The sequence below is a fragment of the Suncus etruscus genome, chromosome 10 (assembly GCF_024139225.1).
Source record: "Suncus etruscus isolate mSunEtr1 chromosome 10, mSunEtr1.pri.cur, whole genome shotgun sequence".
Lineage (NCBI taxonomy): Eukaryota > Metazoa > Chordata > Mammalia > Eulipotyphla > Soricidae > Suncus > Suncus etruscus.
Window position 1 is genome coordinate 20,196,254 of NC_064857.1, and position 25,000 is coordinate 20,221,253.

General features: G+C 36.7%; 1 protein-coding gene and 1 long non-coding RNA gene across 2 annotated transcripts in view; one reads left to right on the plus strand and one right to left on the minus strand.

The window, feature by feature from the left end:
• ZFHX4 (zinc finger homeobox 4) overlaps nucleotides 1–25,000 on the minus strand; it is a 222,625-nt gene that overhangs the window by 196,622 nt on the left and 1,003 nt on the right. Inside the window, exon 2 of the mRNA XM_049781854.1 lies at nucleotides 1–572. This exon is cut by the window's left edge and continues 2,070 nt beyond it. Coding sequence (XP_049637811.1) covers nucleotides 1–526 — 526 coding nt within the window. The 5' untranslated portion in view covers nucleotides 527–572. The remainder of the gene's footprint in view (nucleotides 573–25,000) is intronic.
• The window catches only part of LOC126020399 (uncharacterized), a 29,352-nt gene continuing 28,470 nt past the window's right edge, over nucleotides 24,119–25,000 (plus strand). The window contains exon 1 of the long non-coding RNA XR_007499587.1: nucleotides 24,119–24,254. This is a non-coding gene — a long non-coding RNA (uncharacterized LOC126020399). The remainder of the gene's footprint in view (nucleotides 24,255–25,000) is intronic.

Sequence of the window (25,000 nt, forward strand, 5' to 3'; positions counted from 1 at the left end):
TCTCTCCAGTAGAGGCCAGGGAGTCCAGAAACATAGCTGTGGAGAAGAGTTTGCTGTTGGCCCCAGTCTGTGCATTCTGCCCACTTTCTTTGGAGTCCTCGATTATATATGCTGACCCATCAGGCTGGTAAACGATCTCCCCTGTTAAGTTTTCCACGTCACTGTCCTCTAACTCGCTGATCTCACTCTCGTTGTCATCCTTCAAGACGGGAAGGCGGGCATTCGGGCAGTGGTGTTCCATGTATTTCTGTAAACTGGGAAAGGATGTGGCACATTCGTTGCAGGGTATCTCCTTGGCTGAGGGAACCTGAGTGGCAGCTGCATTCTCGAGGCTGAAAGCCAGCAAGACTTCGCTTTTGCGCTCATCCGTTTTCAGGTTGTCATCTGTGGCGCTGTTTTCCCTGTCAGGCTCCATCCCTGCAACTTTCTCTGGCACCTCATTATCAAGTTGTGTCGTTCCACATAGCTTTGATGTGCTCTGCCCATTTTCCTGCCTTGAGATAGGAGGGGAGTCACAGGTTTCCATGGCAATTGCTACATGGGGATCTCATTTCATCCAACCTGTCAGGGACCTGGATAAAAAATAAGGTGAGAGAAGCCATTTTTATTAAATAATGACACAGCTCACTAATAGCCCATCACTAATTTACAGCAGCTGTAAACTTGACTATCTAAAAAGGTGAGGGGAAAACTTAAACCCAGCGTACCTATCTATCACAGACAGACTTTGTATAAATGGAGCAAAATAATGTAGACTATCACAGGCTTGCCTAGGTAGCCAAGGTGTTTTGGAAATCGTTGTGAGCAGTCATCATAGATGCAAAATTTATAACAGTTATCCTGATTTTTTCAATTCCCACTTCTGAAATGCTATATAAGAAACATAAAGGCTTTCCTCCACCTCTCCATCCATACCATGACTGAAATGTAAATAGCTTTCATTGAAGATGGCAGGAATCAAAGAGACACACGAGTGACTTGTCATTTTTTTTTAATTTTCTTTTATTTTACCATTCAGTAACTACAAGGGAAAATGGAGCCCGACAATAAAGGACCCTTAACATTAGAAATATTACAGTCACAGGCAGCACAGACCCAACTCTTCTCTGGTTTTCATTTTGCCTGTAAATCAGCTTACTACAAATCTTCCTTGTGCAAAAGCTCTCAGCAGGTATCTGGCTAGCCCTGATTAAGCACCAAGCACAATTCTTCCCCACACTTCAGTCACCTCAATGGGCAACAGAACAGAAATTAATATTTACTGTCACCAGTCCTATCATCCTAGGGGACAATCACATCCACACAGTTTTTTTCCCCACTGCAATACGTAATGAACACTTTTTCAAATACCATTTTGATGTTATCAATCCTGGTAAGTTTCCCATTTTTCAAGCACTACCTCAGTCAACGTGTCCCTTGGCTTAACAAATCATATACAAGCATACTGATGAAAATCCTTCCATCCTTTGCTGCTTTTTTTTTTTGTTGATAAGTTTCAACTTTTTCTTTCTGTCTTTCTTTTTCTCTCTCTGTCTTTCTCTTCTTTTTTTTTCATTCAACCCCCCCCCCCCCGCAACCCCCTTTAGACAGGCATCCAAGACTATAAACAACTTCTACTGAGAACAAGACACACTCCAGAAAGCCATATCAGTTTCTGGCAGCCAAGCAAAGTTATTACCAAAGACAAGTTGAGATGCATTACTAAAAACAAAACAAAGACAAACACAACAAGAAAAACCAAATCTGACTGTTTGCAAATGCATGTGTGTTGTGGGTCTGTGTGTATGCGTCCATGGATGCCCACTTGTATGTGTGTGTGTCTGCACACCTCAGCTACTCTTAGAGCAGCTTTGATTATAGCCTAAGCTTCTCTGAGTCCCTGCAGATCTCTCAGTTTGCAGAATGATGGCACTGTACACAACAGTTGAGTGGTGTGAAAGTTTAGTGTTTATTTTCTGCCTATGTTGTAAGTGCTGTCTTAAAATTTGGAAGCAGGTAAGCAACCTTTAAAATCTTGAAACTGAAGGTACTTATAACTTCAAGGTAAATAGTCTTTTAATTTAAAAGTGCTTCTGTGTATCCTGACAAGATATGAAGGAAGAATCGTTGACATGATTGTTTTTTTTTTTTTTTTTTTTTTTTTTTTTTTTTGTGGTTTTTGGGTCACACCCGGCAGTGCTCAGAGGTTATTCCTGGCTCCAGGCTCAGAAATTGCTCCTGGCAGGCACGGGGGACCATATGGGGCGCCGGGATTCAAACCGATGACCTCCTGCATGAAAGGCAAACGCCTTACCTCCATGCTATCTCTCCGGCCCCCTACATGATTGTTTTAAATGATCTGTAATATAGTGTAGGAGAGACATCCTTGCCACATTTGCCCCTATATCTGACTGTATAGACCTCACAGTGGCATTGAGCTAAGGAAAAAAAATCAAACAAACCTAGAATCACCCCTTAAGAGATTCTTTTATAAAAGTTAACATAAAAGAAAAACATCATTAAAAGTTATTTTCATATTAAATATAAAGTATAGTTTTTCAATACTCTTTACTGTAATCAAATTTTATCTTGTCAGATAAATCTGAAAGGAAGTGATCAGAAGATCTGTATAGATTTAAAATGAAATCAAAACTTGTCTTGGTGTCTGTGATGGTTCAAGTGACATTCTAATTGCTTACAAATCAAACATCACAAAACTTAGTGCATAATTTTAATCATTAATGAATTTTTCGTTAATTATCCCCTGCAACTTCTGAAACCTTCTGAAATATTCTGTTAACTATAAACAAAAAAAGACTAATATTTTTCTAAATTGTTCACAAGCAGTCTTCTAAATTGTTTGCCATTGCCTTTACTAATAGCAGTCAAGTGTCTAAAATATAATCTCCTATTGACTAAAGGAAATGGAGAAAAATAGGAAAAGACTAAGCATGTGGCAAAGAAGCAAGGTGGTAAATAAAATTCAATAAATTCAAAATCCTAGCTCCCTGTTTTTAGGATTCTAGGTTATAATGCAAAGTTTCAGAAACTACATGCTTTTATTTATTATTCTATAATGAAATAAGCTAGGGTGAAAAAAATTTCCCTAATTACAAAAGTGAAAAAAGTTTTTTACATATTTGTAAGGAATTTCTGAGCTATTCTTCTTATCATTTTAATTCTTCTAGTACTCACACCTTTCTCTCTACAAATGCTTCTCAGTCACAAAAATACTGACTGGAATTACTATGCACAAGCTGAGTTTACCTCAATGAGTTGTGTTTAATGGCTAATTAATAATTTTGGACAAACCCCAAATGAATTCTGTAATATATTTTCTCAATATTTCTCTAGATTAAACAAATCCTATATCTTATTTTATCTTAATAGATGCAGACATAACTTGCAAAAATATAATATTAATGCTGTGTAAAAATGATAAAAAGAAAATTAAAAAGTTACCACATGGCAAAGTAATGTGGTAGGATAGATTTTGTTAAATTATCTTTACATATTTTTATACAAAAATACATATCAATTTCTTCTCAATAAGCTACATATTAATCATGTGGCTAAGTCAAATACATATGCCCATTATACAAAATAATTTATATTTCATTCTAAAAACAACAACAAAACCAATCATATTGACATAGCAAGTTACAAAGTTGTTTAGATCAATATGCACAGTGACACTGAATATGATGCAAAGCGATTTCACTGTCATCTATGACAGGGGAAATCTTTCTTTTTATAAATATGACCATTCAGAACATTTACCCTAAAGTTTTATAAGCCCCAGTAAAAAGACCACAATGATAACCATTTAATTAAAACCGCAAACTTCACCCCCAAATTACTGCATAATAAGTCAGTTCACTACAAAGGCTGTTTCATCATTAAAACCTTTTTCTATCACCAATCTCTAAGTTACTGTCAACACTTCTATTCTTAAAAAATCAACAAACTTCTAAAGAAATCCTCAAAAGAAAACTTCATATAATCTTAATGCTAAATTCACAATACATACCTGCTGGTCTGCTTAGAGTGTGTGGACATACTTTTTTTTTTTAAATCTCTAGATCAGTGAACACTGATCATGTAAATCTTTTTTTTTTGGAACTAATGGGAAATATGCAGAAAAGAACTTTTATTGCTCTTTCTGCCTTGCTTTCATTCTGCAGTCACTGCTGCCTAAACTGCTCGGTTAAATAACCAAACCCACCTACAAGGAGCCAGGCTAATGAAAGGGGATGCGTTCTGAACAATAGAAGAATTCCTTTGCATTCAGAAAGCAGCATTCCCATTAGAACCCCAAATTCAGAGAGGCCAGTTTACCTCTGCTTTTTTTTTTAATTGAGTTTGTCTCAGCCATCCTCTATGGTCCAGGGACACAGTGTTTGTGAAATGATTAAAAAGAACAAGATCTGATCAAGAGGACAGACTAATGGGAAGAGAACCCTAAGTTAGCCTCTCTGCCAAGTGCTGAGAAGACCAATGAGCTCTTTAGCCTATTGTTTTTTATTCTCTTCTGCTCTTTAACCATTTCAAAATACTCTGAGTCTTTATTTACTCCCTTTTAAACAGGCGAAAAGTTCCCCCACTTTCCAGAGAATTTTGTTACAAGTTACAAATCATCAAAAATAAAAAATAAATAAATATCCTTGAATTATATCAAGTTTCCAAAGGTCATCACTGTCTCTGCTGTGGCCTTTTCCCCATTCCAAATCCTCTATCAATATGTCATAGTGACTTAGGCAAAGACAAAAGAGAGGCGCAGTGTGGAAACGGCACATATATCTAATCCTGACAAAGCAATGAATAGACCTTCACAAGTATAATTATACTTGTTTATTTGTTGCCACGTACAGAGAACTGATGAAAAAAAATCCATCAAAGTGGTATTATGCAGACACCAAGAGCTTCTTTTCTTTGGTTGCGAAAGCCACATTGAAGCTTAAATTCCTTATTGTTAAATTCAGAAGAAAGGGGGAAAAAAGATTTTTTGGCTGGACTTTGTGTGCATGTGTGTGTGTGTGTGTGTGTGTGTTTGTGTGTGTGTGTGTGTTTGCTTCAATTGCTGACAGATCTTTTGTGTGTGTAAGGCTATATTAGTTCACACAACTACCTCATTTTTACCCAGGTTGGAATTCATAATTACAAACTACTGTTCAGAGGTTTTTAAAAGGGCGTGGTGTGCTGACCAAGAAGGTAGTGAAACTGCTCTTTTCTCAGAGTCTCTCTTTTGATAGATCAAACCCAGGTGAAGTGCCTCTGTGGTAGTAGCAGTTACGTCAGACAGAAGACATCTTTGATCTCAGTCTTTTAACTTGAGCTAGTGGTACTTTAGTCAGCTTTCTCTGCAATTTGCTTATTTGAGTCCATGTTTAGTATTTCATACAAGATTGTATAACTTCTTTCCTATTGCAATATTGGAAAAGTCAGCGAGAAGGAAGGCAACTAAGAAGCCTGTCAAGGAATTGAAAACATGAAGCAAAAATAAAAAAGTTTCAAACTCAACTATCCAGGAGCCATTATGTTCCTTCCCATAGACCCTGAATCAAATAAATAACAACAAAAGCATATTTTTAGAAGTGGAGGGGCAAATAACAATTTTTTTTTGAATCCTGCAGGATATAAATATATCAAAGTAAAAGCAATCTGCATAGTTAATGTCTGTGAGCTTTACAATTTAAAACAGAAAAGCCGTAATTTTTCTTTGCTGGCAATCTGGAAACACTCTGGAGTTAATTACAGCTGATTCAGACTGAACCACACAAACAAAGACCAGTCTATGTCCAGACAATTATACTGCATTAACCAGCTTAGAGCTTCCTGCTGATGTTTCAGGGCTCTTCTGTTACACCCTTCTACCTTCCCAGCACGAGAGAAAATGCTTCTGCAAGAAGGAATTAATGAAGAGAACTGCAAAAGAATGTGTGACGACCCCTCCTGGCACGAAAAAAATCTTTCCACCCATGTCACGACAAAGGGGAGTAGGTAATTGAGTTTGAATAGAAGGTTGTAACCAAATATATTAAGCATTTAATACAAGCAGATTTTGAAAGAGGGAAAGTTTCCAGAGACAAACATGAATATGCTCGTCAAATAAGTCATTTCCCCCCTCATTTTTTCCAGTCAAATCTAAATGAGTTATTAAATACATATTTACTTCCTTCTCTATAAACAGGACTCTGGATGATTGATGCTGAGAGGTCTCCTCTCTCCCTTTTCCTCTTTGCTCTTCCTCTCCCTCTCTTCCCACCCTCATTTCCCCTCATGACTTCGCTCATCTTTAAGTCTACATGGACTTTCTATATCAATTACTCAAGCATATGTGATGGAGAACGAAAGAGGGGAAAGGTGCACTTTGCCAATGAATCTAATAATTCTTAATTTGATTAGTTGTGGGAATCTCCTGATTCTCCGGATTTTACCCAGTTTTCTTTACAACTTTAATCAAACTCCAGTTTCTTTCCTTAGAGAGAAATCAATAATCATCCCTTAACCAAATTACCCTATTATATGACTCATTTTGTTTGTTTGCTTCAGGAAAATGTCATAATCAGTGTGCAAGATGGTCCCATTCCTTAGCTATTCTCTATAAACAAACTTTGGTACTTCTAACCAATCTAGTTGATTTCTAATTTTCTTATTCACTCTAATTGAAAATGAATAGTTTGCATTGGTGTGAGACAAGGACATGAACTATAATTATGTTCGGTACCTCTTTCTGATTCTGTGATACCGTTTTGCTAGTATTCCAGCTGACATTGGGGCTCTGTAGTGATTGCTTCATTAAAGGGTAAGGATGTTCTAATCAGCTAAAAAATTACTAGAAGGCTCCTGTTTGCCAATACTGTGGAAATATACTGATATATTAAAAGGAAAACTATATCTCTGAATACTAGTGACCCAATTTTACTTAAGTATTAATCATTTTCCCTTTTTGTCTTCCATCCAAACTATATTGTATAAAATATTTGTATGATGTAAAATAATTGTACGATGTATTAATTTCATTACCCAAGTAAATATGAATCTACAAGCCAGGTTTTCTATTATAAGCAAGTTTTCAATTAGAATATGTATAAATTTACCCTCTGAAAATAATAAGTTATGTATAACATGCTCAATATTATAAAGCATCTCAATGTTGGGCAAAAAGGTTATTATTTCTATGGCATCTTATTTTCAATCTCTACTATATTTGAAAGTTCAAGTAAATAAAGCTGCTGTATTTATACAGTTTAAAAAAACTCCTAGATTTTCTTGAGAAAACATGATTTGCATCACTAGTTTATTAATTTGAAATTTATCAATAATATTTTTCATGTTACTAATATGTTCTAGTATTTAAAATGCAATTGACTAATCTCTCTGGCATACATAAATCTATGAATTTTAGCTGCTAATGCTTTTAACTTGTAACATAGAAACATTTTAAAAATTGATTCAATTGGTTTTATTGAGGTATATATATATAAAATGAAGAATTGACTTCCAAAAGCTCTTAACCAGGGTAGCCCAAAGCATCCCATACGCATTTATCTTATACAAATTATGAAGATAATATTATCTAACTTATACAATTTTTTCCTTCTTTGCCTATTCATATATAAAATTTATTATTGAACTACAGAAAGCTAGATCTTTGAAGAGTAAAGCAATTGTAGACTTAGATCTATTCTATTATTTTAACCAATATAATTTCATAACCAATGTACCAATAAGTGTAATAGTGTAAGTACATTTTTTTAAATGTCATTTCTTGCAGATTAAAACTACCATTATTATCTTCAGAAAACTAATCATAGTTCAGGTATTCCAGCAAACATTACTGATCCCTGAGCAATAACTTCAGTGATTTCTCATGATATAAAAATGTTTTTAGTGAAGAAGTTGCATGCATAATTTGTATATTTCTTACTATAGTAATCTCAGGATTTATCAAATAGAAGTCTCTTTTATATGTCATGTAAATATGCGGAATACTATATATTCAAAAACCACATTAAGGCTAACGTAATAGAGAACAGAAGCGGAATGCCAAGTTTTTTTTCTGGACTAAAAATTGGAAAATTTATGTTTGATCACTAATATTTGTTGACTATTTAATTGCTATTATAGAAAAAGTTTTGTTTGGGTAGGTTTGTTTGTTTGTTTGCTTTGTTTGGGCCTGAAGTTAATTTGACTGCTGTCCATAAGTGGAATGAGCAATTCAGTAATTAACTTTTGTGTTTTAAATATATGAACTTTAATTAGATTTCATTATAAACAAACAAATGTCAACCATAATTATAAGCTCCTTGGTTTACCCACATATTATCCCTTTCAAACAAACTTGATGTCAGACAAATTAAAATCAAGCAGCCAGCAATTCTGAGTTGAATTTTACATGATCTGCTGGTAACCTGATTACTTTTAACTTCAATATCATTACAGGAAAAGTATTTCAGGAAAAATAATGACAAGAATTCCAACAGGAGACAAGCTTAATTGTATTGATTCAAAAGATGCATGTTCATAGGAGCCATGTTGAAAGAATAATGTTATCTCAAATCTACAGTTTCTATTAAAATAAAATTGTCCAGCATGAAAGAAGCAATTAAGATTGGTTTCTGCCGAACTAGAGATATAGTAAACTAACTAAATAATTATCTGAGCCCAATTATCTTATACTTTTAGAAGCAAAATATCAGTGTGGCGTAACTACAAGGCATAAGGTTTGCAGGTTTATTTACTGACTGGTGTATCTATTAGGGCGAAGAACAAGTGGAACTGTCAGGACATAATGAAGGTAAATGATTAGTTAGCACCAAGCCTGAACTCTTCTTCAATGCAATAAGAGTTAATTAAAGTTTACCACCAAACATCAACGAAAGCAGGATGTTGATCAGGTTTCAGCATTAAGTGCAAACAGACAATAGTTGGCAGCAATTAGTGCAGCTATCAAATGACATGCAATGATAATTATACATTTAAAACAGCTAAAGAGCTGGGGGAAAAACTAATCAGCCTCTTTGACGACAAATACTCAAAGGGCAGAAAACAGGTATCAGATTATTTCACTTTAACACTGTAAATCAATAGAATTAAACAAGAAAAGGCTGTATGGGTGTACATTATCTGAAAGAGAATGGTTCCCTAAATCCACCGTGGAATAAAACTGCTAGCATTGGTCTTTCAAAGATAAGAAGTACTTCGGTAGCTAAAAGAAATAAGTTACTTTTCAATTAAAAGTGCAGGACAAAGTTTGTGTGAACAAAGTGTAAGTGCTTGATTGTATAAATTCAACAATGCAAAGAGTATTTTCTCACGATTACTGTCATTTAAATGGAATATGAATGTCTATTCTAAAATACTCTCAAAAACGTTTTATGTTTGGATGCTGTGTTAGTGTGCTCAGATTTCCCTGAAAACTCAGGCAAGGATCGAAATGCTTTGAATGCAACTAGTTTTAAGGCAAAGGTCATATTAGATGACATCAATCTTATAGCAATCAAACTGCATACAGGCAAACTCTTAAAAATAATTTGAATATACCAGAAATAGAGCACATGTCATTCCTATGTGAAGTACTATATATGGTCCTTGCACTGCACTAGTAAGAATGATGCTGCTGTTGATGATATCATGTGATAATTTTCCATTAGTTTCAGGGCTGCACCCTAGAACAAGTCTACATATACCCCACCTTTCTATTTTCCCAACTGATTTTTGTTATGCTAAGATTTTTGTACCCAGTGTTGACTAATCCCAATATTTCCTGGAGCTAACTCTATGCCTTGGCCAACTCCCAGCAAATTTAAGAAAAAGTCTCTTTCCCAAAAGCCCCCTTTCTCCCCTTCAGCACTCATACACTCATTGGTCCTGACATTTTCACTTCAGCCATGACAAATGAGCTGATGACTCTGATGTGACTGCACAGGAGAATGGCTATATCTATAGAGATATCATTAACTCTCATCACCATCTCTTAATATGGCTTTATTGGATGACTATGTTGTGAAAATTTGAGGAAATTTTCATGTAAATATATGCTCTTTAAGTGGTAAGAGGTCAAATTCACCAAACAGAGAAAAGGAAAACCCAAGAGAAAAAGAAAAAAAAGAGGGTGATGTTGGTGGGGATTAGCTTTAACTGAATGTTGCTCTGAGAATTTAGAAAACTCTGTTCAACCTCTGCCTTAGTGCAAACTAGCCTGTCTTCTTAAAAGTCCCTTCTCTTCAAGTTGAGACACTGGAGCAAAGCAGTGTGTGAAGTGACACAAATAAAGTTTCTCAGATAAACATGGCAAATGGTATGACCAAAACAATCATTTTTTCTATCCCCTATGTTGTCTATATTTTATTCTAGAACTTTTAATTCCTATGTCTTTAAATCAATTCTACTGGGGGAAAGGCCATATCAAGTCCAGCTTTACTCCCAGATAATTGTATTCTTTTATTAGCAGAAAGCAGTAAGTATCTTGCCAACTATTACTGTGCAACTCTTCAAACTTCAAAAAGGGAAAAGTAAATATTTTAAATAAAAAAAAATACCACATCTTTATGATAAGTTCTAACACAAGTTTCAGTCACGTAGTATACCTGTTATGTATACTATGGGGTCTAAACTCTTTTCACAATTCATCTGAGGAAACGTAGCCAATCAGAGACAACAGACCTCAGGAAAAGAGGTCAGGCTTTGAGGTAAAGTGCTATTCACTCTTGGACCATGCAAGCTCTTTATTCCTGTTCTTATTGGCATGAGTCCCCCTTACTAGAGCAAGAACAAAGCCAAGTACTCATGGGAGGTTTATGAATAAATCAGAGGTGAGCCACTTTAAGTGTGCCCAAGATTTCCTTGTTGACAATGAGTACTTAAACAGGCATCTATGACCAATAAATTCTGGCAAACCATAATGATTCCTAATCTACACCCTACTTCATTTCAAGAACTCAATGACCCACCCCATTTTTCGTGCAAGTTTTCACCTTTCAGGCAATTCCCTTATCCTATCTTTAGCAGTTTAATTTTACCATTGCAGAGGAGCCAGCTTAGCCTATGGTCATTGTAAAAAATATACTAACTGAAATTTTCTAAGCTTAGAATAAAATCACATCTCAGAGAGGGAGAGAAAACTTTAACATAAAGAAATTTTCCTTATGTTAATGTTTTAGCAGCTTTGAAAATGAGAGAATCTAAGCCATCAAAGGAGGAAAAATACAAAATGATTTATGACAGAACACACACACCAACATATTATGTTAGATCTCATCAGCTATCTTTTATTTTCATGCAGTTGCCCAGGAATTCGTTCTGAGATTCAGTTTCCTTGACTGTGAAACAAGAAGTTTGTGCTATATAGTATGGATTGCAACAATCTATGGTTTTTATTATACAACCTCTTTAGATTGTTCAGAAAGATCATCTCCCTCTGGAATTTTCAAGAGAGGCTCAGTTGTTTTTAAGTTTTCTTCAAATATAATTATAGTTTTAAGAATCATTCCTATTTATTTATTTACTTTATATGCACTTATTAATCAGCAAGAATTTGCCAGTGATGTTTATTACTGTGAATGCTGTGATTAAACAGACAAAAGTGTTACCCTAATAAAGGCTAAAATTTTGAGGAACACTTAACTAAGCATCATGAAAATCTAAAATGCTACTTCATTCCTTACAATAAAATAGGCTTTTATCAGGCTCCCTCCCCTGAAGAGCTAGCTCAAACTAAGTTCATTATTTATGCATAATGCCTGAGTTTGATCCCTAGCAATACATGATCATCTTAGAAGTCCCTGGGAGTGATCCCGAGTACAGAGCAAAGAGTTGTCTCATACTATTGGTCATGACAAAAAAAAAAAAAAAATCTAGCATTACGGGGGTAGAGGAGAGGGAAGAGGGATGCATGCTGGGAACAGGAATGGAGGGAGGACAACACTAGTGGTGGGAATGCCCCTCATTCATTACTACTATGTGCCTTAAATATTACTGTGAAAGATGTGTAATTCACTTTGCCCACAAAAAAATATAAAGAATATCAAAAAAATCTATGAAAGAAAAGAAAAATGTATGCTTATCACATCATTATTTCAAAAAAATGCTTAGCCTTAAAAAATAACTTCATATCAGCTATTAAGTTTAAAGTCAGTTAAAAATGTCCAGAATATAGAAAATCACATAATCACTTTTATTTCTTTTGGAGAGAGAGGTGGAATTTCTACTATGCCAGGCAATGTTTAAGGACTAGTGGTATTGGGACTGAAAAAGGGCTGGCCACATATAAGGCAAATGCCTGAATCCCTGTACAATCTTCCTGATCAATATTTTTTTCCCTGATCAATAATTTAAAAAAATTTTTGTTTTCATTTTTGAGTCCCATCTATCTGTGCTCAGAACTTACTCCTAGGTCCTTGCTATAATCATTCCTGATGGTACTCAGGGGACCATATACAGTGCTGAGAATATAACATGGGCAAAAGCAGATCCATCATTTTTAATATTCATGTTGCTGAAGTGAGACTAGGCCCATCACTTTTAAGTAAAGCTTAAGCAATGGTTATAAAAAGAAAAAACTCAAAACTGAACATTTATAGGGACCAGAGCAATATCACAATAGTAGGGCATTTTCTTTGCAAGTGGCAGCTGACCCAGGACAGACTTGGGTTCAATCGCAGTATCCCTTATGGTCCCCCAAGCCAGGAATGATTTCTGAGCACATAGTCAGGAGTTACCCCTGAGTGTCACCGGGTGTGGCACCAAAACAAAACAAAAACAAAAAACAAAAAAATAGAAAAAAACCTGAAAATTTATGATCTACATAGACTTATAGACGTTTCCTCTAAGAATCAAAATGAGTGCAAAGTTTATCACAAATATATTATACTGGAAAATTATTAAAAATTGACAAGATTCTAAATAGATTTTAGTTGTAAGATAATCAAAATCTATAACTAAAAGTTATCAATTACTTTCCTCATACTTGGATAGTCTTCTGTATATTACATATGTATCTTACATATATATTAACTTATACCCTCTTAATAACAAAAGCTAAAAGACCAAAAATTATTATAAAATTTCTCAAGAAATTGGGAGCTCATAATATTATTTAATTATTAATAACCCATTCTCTTCTTGAGGCTGGTATAAATTTTGATCAATATGGTGTCATTAACAATGCCTAAACACTTCTGTGACATATCAGAATATAATTACAATTATATGGAAATATTTTTTCTAATTTTTATTGAGACCAATGTGAATTACAAGTCTTTCACAGTTGTATTTAAGGTACATGATTACCATAAATTGGGGTGATCCCACCACACTGGTGACATTCCTCCACCATAGTTTCCAGCATATATCCCATATCTCCACCCTTAGCCACCTGAACTGCTGCTGGAAAGGTATTTTTATGGCATCTGGTCCAGTTCTGGGAAATAGTTTAGTACAAAGCCTTTTAAGTGACTCAGTTAACTTTGATATTGCAATGCGCATGGTGATTTCTCCTATTTTGACTAATAGGACAGTTTGGAATCCTGAGTTTGTGTGGCTTGACTAGTCTCAATTATTTTTAAACAATTCATGGCCCAATTTCCTTTATATAAAGAAAAAGAACAGAAATGAATTATACATCAAAAAGCCTTTATTAAGCATTACAACATGTGTTAATGAAGCAGCAAATAATAGTGTGAAGGACTATTCAATTTGATGCTATCTAGGTATCTGTCAATAAGAAATTATGAGAGTAGCCAGTACAACTAGTAAGGCACTCGCTTTCCAGACCCTGGTTCATACCTCAAAATCACATATGATCAACTTGCTTTGTCAAGAGTGATCCCTGCATGCAGAGCCAGGAATGACTCCATGGCATTGGCAAGTATGGCTTGCAAAAAAAAGGAAGAAAGGAAGGATGGGAAGAAGGAAGGATGGAAGGAAAGAAGGAAGGAAGGAAGGAAGGAAGGAAGGAAGGAAGGAAGGAAGGAAGGAAGGAAGGAAGGAAGGAAGGAAGGAAGGAAGGAAGGAAGGAAGGAAAGAAGGAAGGAAAGAAGGAAGGAAAGAAGGAAGGAAGGGAGGGAGGAAGGGAGGGAGGGAGGGCAGGAATTAAGGAGGGAGGGCAGTAAGAAGGGAAGTGGGAAGAAGGGAAGGAGGGAGGGCAGGAGGGAACGAGGGAGAGAAAATAGAGAGGGATACTATCCTTTTCCCCACCTTAGTCAGATGGAATTCCTAATTCTTATATCTTTCGCTTGTGGAGTAGAGGGGCATCACTACTGAGAAGATCTATATAGACAGGTCTGCTTTATTAAATGCTATTCAGTTAAGCATTACATTAAACCCAGCTATTCAAAATAAACACAGAAAATGTAGGTATGAGGTGCTTTTATATTCACTTATTTCAATCTTACGTCTTATATAATTTCTACTTTAAACAAATGAGAAAACAGAAACCCAGAAATATTAAATAACTTGGATAAAGTCATTCATAATAAAAAATTAGCCCAGGTAGTTTCATAGGTAAATATAATTTTTGTTCATCTTTGAGTTATCAAGAATAGGAGCAGGTCTTCAAATATCCAAAATACCAATTAAAATAAAGTCACTTAAAAAGAAAAAGGAGGTGGGGCCAGAGAGATAGCATGATAGAGATAGGAGGTAAGGCGTTTGCCTTACATGCAGAATGACACTAGTGTGAATTCTGGCATCCCATATGGTCCCCCGAACATGCCAGGAATGATTTCTGAGCATAGAGCCAGGAGTAACCCCTGAGCGCTGCCGGGGTGTGACCCAAAACCCAAATAAATAAATAAATAAATAAATAAGAGAAAAAATGTTGACATTGAGGGTGGGAAATGCACTTTGATGAAGGTTATTGCATTCTCTATGACTGTAAATCAATTATAAGCAGCTTTATCTGTGGAAAAAAGTATTATGAGCAACTTTATAAAAATGGTGTTTAAATAAAAAATATATAAGAAAAGCACAAGGATTTTAAACAGAATCAAAATAATATCTGAGGGCTAGAAATATAATCTAGGGGGTAAGGCTCTTGCATTGCATGCAGCCAACACGGGTTCAATCCTCAATACCACATATAGTCCTTAAGATTTCCCAGGAGTGGGCCCGGAGAGATAGCACAGCGGTGTTTGCCTTGCAAGCAGCTGGTCCAGGACCAAAGGTGGTTGGTTCGAATCCCGGTGTCCCATATGGTCCCCCGTGCCTGCCAGGAGCTATTTCTGAGCAGACAGCCAGGAGTAACCCCTGAGCACTGCCAGGTGTGGCCCAAAAACAAACAAACAAACAAAAAAAGATTTCCCAGGAGTGATTCCTGAGCACAGAACAAAGAGTAAGCCCAGAAGAAGTCCGTGCGCATCCCAAACCCAAGAAAGAAAATAAAAAGTCTGATTGTAATTAAATGTCATTACTTTAATATACTATCTTACCTCTAAAACACCACCAAATTATGTTCATTTACGTTTTTTTGTTTGTTTGTTTTATTGTTTTTTGTTCACACCAGCTGCCTTCAGGGATTAAGCCTGGCTCTATATTCAGAAATCGCTCCTGGCAGGCTTGGGGAGGGACCATATGAGATGCCGGGATTAGAATCAACGTCCTTCTGCATGCCAGGCAAATGCCCTACTTCCATACTATCTCTCTGTCCCCAATGTTCATTTACTTTTGTTACAGAATAAAAACCTTGTTCTTCATGCTACATTCTTTATTATTAAAAGTATATTGTAAATCACTGTGGTACTTTATTAATCAAAACATACCTGTTCATTTGAAATATCTAAACTTTGTCTTTTTTTTGGGGGGGGATAGTTTTTAGGACACATTCAACGATGCTCAGGAGTTACTACTTTGCTATGAGCTCAGAAATTAATCCTGACTTGGGGGCCATTTGGGATGCTGGGGATCAAACCCAGGTTTGTCCTGGGTCAGCCACACACAAGGCAAATGCCCTACCACCGTGCTATTACTTTGGCCCCATAATCTTTGAATTAATGCAAAAATATCTTTATAAACACCGTGACAAAAAAAAAAAAAAGAAAAGCAAAAACCCAGCTCAAATTCAACTGTGTCATTTCTCCTTTCTAGTAGAAAAGGCTCTCTCCCAAAGGAGATAGTATCACTCACTATTGGATTAGCATTACACCTTTTACTTCTGTTCACCACTTTCAATGTTGTTATATTTATTCACCCAACATATCCTTTTCCTACAATGAAATGATCACAGATTCCGAGTTGGGACATCTGAGTTTCTGTCCTGACATATTTTTACTTGTTGCTGGATTCCATCATAATTTCTCTTATTTCAGTATACCCCGTTTTTAAATGAGCTAGTTGAACTAAATAGATATAAAGTGGTTCTTCTACATTTACTTCTTGATAGTCTCCTGTTGTATGATCTTTTCCATTTTCCTTTCTAATACAATTGATTGGTTATTAAAAACTGAAAGAAATTTACAGAGTGAGAATGTCACAGCCTAATATTCGATATATATATTTAAAGAGGAAATAGACACATAGGAAGAGAGTAGATGCATAAATGTATACCCAGTGCTAGTCTGTCCATTAAAACAAAAGAAATGACTCATTTTCACCAGAATAAGAATATTTCATTAATGAGCTCAGAAAATTTAAATACTAATTGCATTATTCCTAAATATATTCCTAAAGCAGTCCTAAAAACTGTATGTTAGAAATCTTCAATTAAAGCCTTTCAGGTTAAATGGAGTTACTTTGGGGGACAATTGGTCTTATTTAATTTAATCTTTTAAGCTGGCGTTTTTTTTTTTAATTTTCCATAAAATTCTTACAAAGTTTCACCTTGTTTTGTTTGTAACAGCACAGCCAGGTGGCATACACCAGCTCATATATTTTTTCTATTTTAACATAGTTAAAGCTATGGATTTCCTTTCTTCTTTACAGTGAAGGAAAAGAATTTTATAGACAGTTATAAAATGCATATTTTAACCCAAAAGTCAATTTTTGCTGGTTAAAATGATTTAGAGCTGAGTATATACTTGCAGAACACATTCTGTTTTTATAGCTAGAACACAATGTATCCTATAAACTTTGTCTTTAGGGGAACCTTCTATAATGCATGCCATTCAGAGATTATCAACTGCACAATTTTATATTCCAAGGACAATCACACAACAGAAAGGGATCAATCATATAAATTCATGATGCTGTTACATGCCACCGCCACCCTCAAATGACTAAAATACCTACTTAGGACTCATCTTAGACCATCAAAGCACTATAACTTATTAACTAAGGCATGCTGCCCAAATTCTTAATTCATAATTGTTTTTCTTATCTAGAATGTTAGAATGATCAGTTTTATACCATATAAGCTACTTGTCAAATATAGTGTCAAACTTTAGTGTCAAAGCCATTTTCAAACTGTGTACATACATCCGAATAAATAAACAAATGGTTTATTTTACTCAGAAACCTTGAAAGGAAGAGGGGATAGGCTGAGGTGTAGACATTCCTAGACTGAGGATTGTAGTTAAATGTGAGATTATCCCAAACTCTCAAGGCAACTTGGAAACCCCTAAAACTAGGGAATTAACAGAACATCAAATTCAGCAAGATCACAAGAAGCACAACCTTTATGCAAGAAAATAATGCCATTGAGCCCTCATTAAAAGACCATTTCACCCTTAGTCATCAAAGACTGAAGTGCACTAAGATCTTGGTTATATCATCAGGGATAACTCAAACAAGTGCCAAGAGAAATTGTGCACTTTTACTTCTCACATGTGTCCATCTGTTCACATATAAACAGATATTCTGCTTTCTGTCTGATTTCTAAAATCTTGATATCAGAATACTCTGGGTTCTTGCCCATTTCCTAAGAACGCAGACATCACATAAGCTACTATTAACCCATGTGCGATACACTTCCATGGTGGCTGGAAAGCTGCCAGTTACAACACATGGTGCTTGGTTAACAATGTCTTAAAATATAAATGAATTTATTTTTTAAATTAACACATTTTTCTTATGGAAATGCCTTAATAAGCCCTTCTGCATGTAAAAGAATAGCCTCCATGTGGATTTTTTGTTCTTTTAAGACTTTTTTTTTTGCAAGCGTAACATAAAGTTAGCCATAAAACTTTCTGGAACAATCCAGAATTTCTTGACAAATTTTTTAAAGGACTCTAGTAAAGAACTGGGTTGACTTTTTAAGACAAAGATCAAACACTTTTCCTTTATAATATTCTGTATCCAAGGGGAAACCCTCTTGCTTTAATTTACGTGAAAACACTTCTGATTTCCCAAGTTTCCATCTTAATAACACCTCAACAATGAACAACAGAAGTGTTGAAGTTTTCCAGTCCAGGACCCAACATGTTAGGTGGATGTCTGGCTGAATCTTCTATTACACAGATGGGGGCAGCCTTCCAATCAAACTGGGGGTGTCCCCCACACCCACAAGGGAAAAGACTTGTTTAAAATGTATACATGCATACAAATAACTACCCGTACTATGTTTGATTAACATATGTACAAAAGAAGCAATTCCCACCTTTAAAAGTGTCTCCACACTTAAGGTATTTTAACTTCCTTAATTACAGTTGAAAAATATCATTAAGAGCTCTGATTACATTGTCAACTGATAACCAGTTATAACCCTAACAAGTGACAAGGGAAAACTATTGCCAACAGTTCTGAGAGTGAACTTACAATACTTAGACACTTAAAAATTGAAAAAGTTTATCTCAACTTGAAGCACACAATACTTCTCCAAAGGACCATGGAAATAAATTAAATCTGATGAAAATAACTGTGTCCTCATCTAGTGACCCATCCCAGTTACAAAAGTTAATAGGCCACTTAAAATGTTTCATGTTGCCAAAAGAGAGGACATACTCTTTCCTAAGCAAAGTAGTGTGCCAAATGAGAACTATTTATAGGGGTACGAGGCATCAGAGGGCCTATCATTCATTAAATTTAATATTCACACCATACTAGGGACTCTTCTAAAATAACTGTTTTTGCTAGCAAAGTGCTGGGAATTCTTGATACCCAATAGTCAATATTTGGCTAGCCTAGCATGTTTCTGAAAACTCTTCTAAATACAAACCTCTGTTTATCATCCTCTAGCTGCACTATTGTCATACATATTACTTCCCAAGGATGAGGAAAACTCAGGGCATTTTATAGAGTTGCTGAAATCTGAGCCCTTGCTTGTTTTCTCAAGTCTTGGACAAACATAACTTTAGAGAGAGCAGAGCATAGGCATAAAGAAAGAGGAGCCTGAATTTTCATCTTCCTTTCATCTTAGTCATTCAGTCAGCCATTCAGAACCCTATTCATCAGAGCTTTTCATTATGCAAAAAAATGCTAATCCTTTTCCGATGCTTTCACACTTGTACAAACCCCCATTCCCTCAACTGAAAAGCAATTATATCAGTTTACCTTTCTGTCAAAAACAGGATTAATATTCCAATAACAGAATCTCCTTTATTTTCCTATCTTTTTGCTTTAGGAAACTAGAGATTATTAGTGGAGGCATTCTTAGAACAAGAATACATTATTTTAAATATGATTATGTTAACCAATGGGTGGCAAAGGAGAATAATCATGAGAAGAAAAAAGTCCTTCATTACTGCAGAAACTCTTTTCTGTGACAGGACTGACCTTCCCTTTGCAGATGCCCAAAGAGACCGAGACTCACTCTGGTCTATTAATCAGAAACAAATTATGAAAGAATGTAGCTGGACTGGTTGACACTAAACCATCTTGGGAGACTCAGTAACAGTCTAGTAACAATGTCCTCTTCATGGGTAATGAACAGCCATGACAAATGGGGCAGAGAAACTATTTATTTGCATATGCAAATTCCCACACAAGGGAAACATGTACAAACAAGTGTCATTGTAAGGTGGATTAGGCAAACAACGCTTTCTTTTTAGGACATTCTGCAGCCCAGAACATTAGTCAGCACAATTAAACCAGTCTCCATGGAGACTAATGAAATTTCACCATGGTATGAGTTAAATTAGATAGCTAGTTATGTGTTTCCACAATCCAACTTGAAATCCATTATTGTTTCAGAACAATACAGCAATTGTGCCTAGCTGATCTTTGCCAGTTCAACAAGCTCCTAAGTTGACAATTTGCATATGTTAATATAATTAAGCACTAATTACATGAAACTTGTACATATTCACATGCACTTTCCCTGGGCGCTTTTCAGTTTGAACCTTGGCCAAGTGTTTAACCCTTAGCATGGTCTTAGAGGGAAAAGAAAGTGCCAACAGCTACAGCCCCTGGGCAGTCACAGAATGCATCCTTTTTTTTATAAACACAAAGCTTATAATATTTCTAGCAACAATAACCTAAAATATTTGGGAAGAGCTAAAGACCAAGGATCAGGGAGGAGGTATGGATTAGTATGTAAAGCATCATAAAGGGTATTTCTCATAAGGAGAGCAGTAGTAATATTCATTCCAAGAATGCATTAGAGAGAATTCGCTCCCACTGACATTGTCAAACGTTGGGAGATGAAAATGGTTTGACAACAGCAAAAATTGTAAGCAAAAAAGGAAAAAAGGAACCAGCAGTACCTAATGAGCTTTACATAAATATATGCAGAGACAATTAAGCAATGTTAATTACTATGACAGCAGTTAATTGAATATAATTAGATATTTTAAGCCACTGAATAAAGCATAGTTAAGATTAATTTTATTGAGATTAATTGTAAATAAGAATAGATTAGCTCTATGTTTTGACAGGCATAAAAAGTAGTTCTGCAAAATAAGCAGGAGCATGACCACCAGTCCAAAAAATCATATATTATTTTAATGTCACACCTCAGAATCATCTCCTCAATAAACATGACTTTTCAAACCCAAACAGACAGGAATCTTGAAGAAAAACAAACAGCTTGCAGAGAGATTAAAGAGCCTTTTGTCTTTTTTCATGTGCATTTCTTTTAACAGACTAAATTAAGCGAGTCTGGTGTACGTTTTTTAGGAAGGAACATTTCACACTGAATGGAAAAAATGTTCTATCACATATGAAATTCGTGCAGCTGTGCGGAACTTGGTCCAGATGGTTTCAGACCATAAAACACCACCAAATGATAGACAGTAGGCCTTCCCAAGATTATGTGATAAAGGCACAATCTTTTATTTTGACTTCTCAAATTTATGTTCTGTATTATTTCCAATCAAAGCTCCTACTTTCTTCTATGGTCTTGTGAACTTCAAGAGAGTTAAAAGAAGCACTCTCCCTACTAAGTGCTAGGAATAAATAGAATAAAAGTGGAAGAGACCTCTTTAGAGAGATCAACTCACCCTTCAGTCACAAAATGCACCGAGGGCTATGACAACAATATGTACAGATGACAGCCACTGATCATTACTTTCAAAATAGAAATATTTTTAGAAATATCTCTTAGGCAATAGTTTTAAGGGAAAATCCTCTCCAATCTTTTCACACCAGACTAATTAATGCCAAGTCCTTAAGGAAATGCACATAGTCCTCAAGAATGCTGAACAAAATCAGAAATAAGGGACTCCAATTGATTTTGAAATAAATCAATAGGTGATTAACATAATATTTTTAAAGCAGCAAAATGTGTGTACACAATATATAGATAAACAGACATATCACACCCCAATGACTCCCAGCTCTTCATTGAACCAAAGCTCTGTGCTCTCGAGTCTGGCTGGCTCTACACAACCTCACAACTTCTTTAGGATGCCCTTAGTCTTTATAACGAAAATTCTAAAATGATCTGTGAAACAAGACTACGACAAGCCATTCTGCAGTGAAAGATTTTAAATCATCCAGCCTCTTCTAATAGACTTGAGACTTATTGAGGTAGAAACCATAAAAAATGAAGAAGGGAAATTTAATCCCTGAAATATTGATTTGCACATTAATATCATATAGGCAGAGGGCAATTTGGCTTCGTGGAAATGACACATTGTCGACCCTTGGTGAAGGCAGAGCCAATCTAACTGCTGAATATGTCTGAATCTCAAGAGTTATTAAGGGCTTCCCTTTTTGCCTTTATGACTTTTCCTCAGCCTACCAATGCAATCTTAAATGTATTATCTTTAAGAAATAATTGTAAAACCTCAGGGGTTTTTCCAGTTAATGGAAGGGAGGCCAAACCACATCAGATTCTGAAATGCAACATTAAACCCTTGCAATCAACAAAACCACCTCAATTCTCATCCATCCAGTGCAGGGTCTAATATTGTTATTAGAGATAATCAAATTTCATTGTGTAAATTTAGGCTCATGGTCAGAATGGAAGCAGTAAATTCTGCAATATTAAACAGCGATTTTCTCAGCCTCCTGTATGTTTTCCTTTGCTGGTGCAGCATCTTTGAAAATAATTCAATGAGCTCGAAATTAATGAACAGTTGGGAGCTCATTTGCTAAAAACTGCTAAAGATCACAAAACAGCTGAACATGTTCCCCTCATTTTTTAACTTTAAGTGACAACTTTTCCTTTCCCAGACTCAGAGCTCACACTCTCCCTATCTCACCCCACAGTTGGTCCTATTGCTTTGACTTACACAGCTGGTTTATCTGACCTTTCTTTGTTCCTTAGGTACATTTCACTTTTCAGATTTATGATACTTCCCCCATATTTCATTGACTTAATCTTCATTGCCATGGAAATGAATACACGTTAAGATGAGTTTACTTTCCTTTTAAACCCAAAAGAAGCCAGCTAATTGAACAAACAGACAGTGATGCTCTCTCTCTCTCTCTGTCTCTCCACTTTATGCCATAAATATTAAAAACCATTTTTTAAAATAACTGTATAAAACCTTCTGATCCCCACACTGTAGCCAGGTGCAAGAGGTTAAAACAGCTGGCTAGTCATCTTTTATTTTTGTGTGCCTTCCTGCTGATTGAAACCACAAATGTTGAAAACTATCAAATATTCCCTTAAGGATTTTTTTTAGAGGAATGCTAAAAAAAAAAAAAAAAAAAAAAGAGGAAGGAGGAGAGTAAAAAAAAAAGTCAGAAAATCTTCATTTTCTTTAATATGCTTCTCTCTGGAGAAGGAAAAACTCTAAGATACAGTCACAGAGGTAGTGAAATAATTCAGAATCTCTTCTTCCTGCTTTCTTTAAGCCATCCATTGCAACAACTTCTCTACACAATCGTCTTTCTTCTTCAGTTAGAAAAGAGGAAAGAAGGGGAGGGAAACAAAAAAAAAAAAAAAAAGGAAAGAAAGAAAGTCCAAGAGCTCTGTCAGTTTTGCCAGGAAATAGAAAGTAAAACAAGTGTTGATGGCACCGAGAGTGTTACATACCCGGGCTGAGTTTTTGCATTGCTCTCAATGGAAGCGATCGATGCCCCGTGTCACTGTCGCGTCCCCATCGCAGCCAAGGCTCAGCCTTAATCTAAGCAACACCCGAAAAGGCGGCAGCGGCCACAGCCTCTCCCTGCTTCTTCTATCCATCCACCCAAACTAAAAATATAATACTACATATGAGCTTTAACCACTCCACGTTTCTAGGGATCAAGCCACTCAAAATCCAGGAGAACACAATAAAAAAAAAAGGAAGGGATAAAAAAAAAAGAGAGAGAGAAAACCCTCCTGTCTCTTGTCTCTCTCCTCCTTTCTCCTCACTCTCCTCTCTCTCTCTCTCTCTCTCTCTCTCTCTCTCTCTCTCTCTGTCTCTCCTATTGCCATCTACATGATCCTTGATTAAACATGGAACAGAGTTAATAAAAAAAAAAGAAGAAAGGGGGGGTGGGTGGGAGGAAGGACTCCAGGAGAGGAAATGCAACTGTCAGAAATCAGGAACACCAGATTTCCTGGTGAACCTGCCTCTGTCTGATTCAGTGTCAATCCACCATCTTCTGCCAGTGAACTTGTCTTTGGGTTTTTGTTTGCTTTGGGGGGCTGTTGTTGTGTGTGTGTGTCTGTCTGTGTGTGTCTTTTTTTTTTTAGAAGGGAGGAGGGGGCAAGCCAAGGTGGGGGCTGGCAGTGGGGGGTGCAGGGAGATTCTGTATGCCTGTAGGTGTGTGTTGAGTGGGTTATGTGTGAGTCTATGTGTGTGTCTGTGTGTTAGGGGTCGGGGGTAGGGGGGGGTCCGTGTTGTGTTAGCGATCTGAACCTTTGGTACCTACAAGGAGGGCGTCGCACCGAACGGTAGCTTAAGACCTCATTGGAACCGCGTTCAAGAGAGAACCTCTCTGTCCAAGACACCCCGCTGGAGTCTCTCTCCTCTCTGGGCCGGACCCCAAGCCCAAAGACCGCCAGGAGCCCCCCGCTTGGATTCCAGGTAACAAAAGAAATAACCAGCCAGTGCACCTTCTTAGGAGGGGATGGTGGGGGGACCAAGAAAGCCCCTAGAACTTGGGCATCACCATGAGAAACTTTTATACCATTCCAATCCAAATTATTTATTGCGATTTTTTTCCAAGAGAAAAATAGCAGGAGGAATAGAAGCATAGGGGTTGGTCGGCGGCACGGTGGTGGAGGCAGAAGTAGAGGTTCAGGGAGGGGATCCCCAATTGAATCTCAAAGCCTCGCGCCCAAGAAAAGCGCACTGGATGCCGGAGAGCAGAAGAAGGTGAAGTTCGTTTGCAAAGCGGGGAAGTGGGGGGGAAGTCCAGGGGCTCCCCCAAGCCGGTCGCAGACACCTTTGCAGCCACACACATATACACAAACACATACACACACAGAGGACACACAATCTGCATAAACTTGCCCTTTGCAAAATAAAAAATGAGAAGAAAAGAAAAGAAAAAAATCCATTTTGGTTCTGGACGCCTGAGTCCAGCAGCCAGCTTTTATCTCTCTTTCTCTTATTTCCTCCGCTCCATTGCAACGCTCGGGAGCCCCGGGAGCCCGGGAGCTTCGCTCGAGCCGCCTCTGTCCGTGGCTCCCGGTCTCGCGGCCCAGCCAGCCCGGCCAGCCCGGCCCGGCCGGCTAACGGACCAGCCCGACTCGAACGCAGGCGCCTGGCTCAGGGGGACCCCGGGGCTCGGCACCGCCAGCTCGGCTAGTCCCGGGCACGAACCAGCC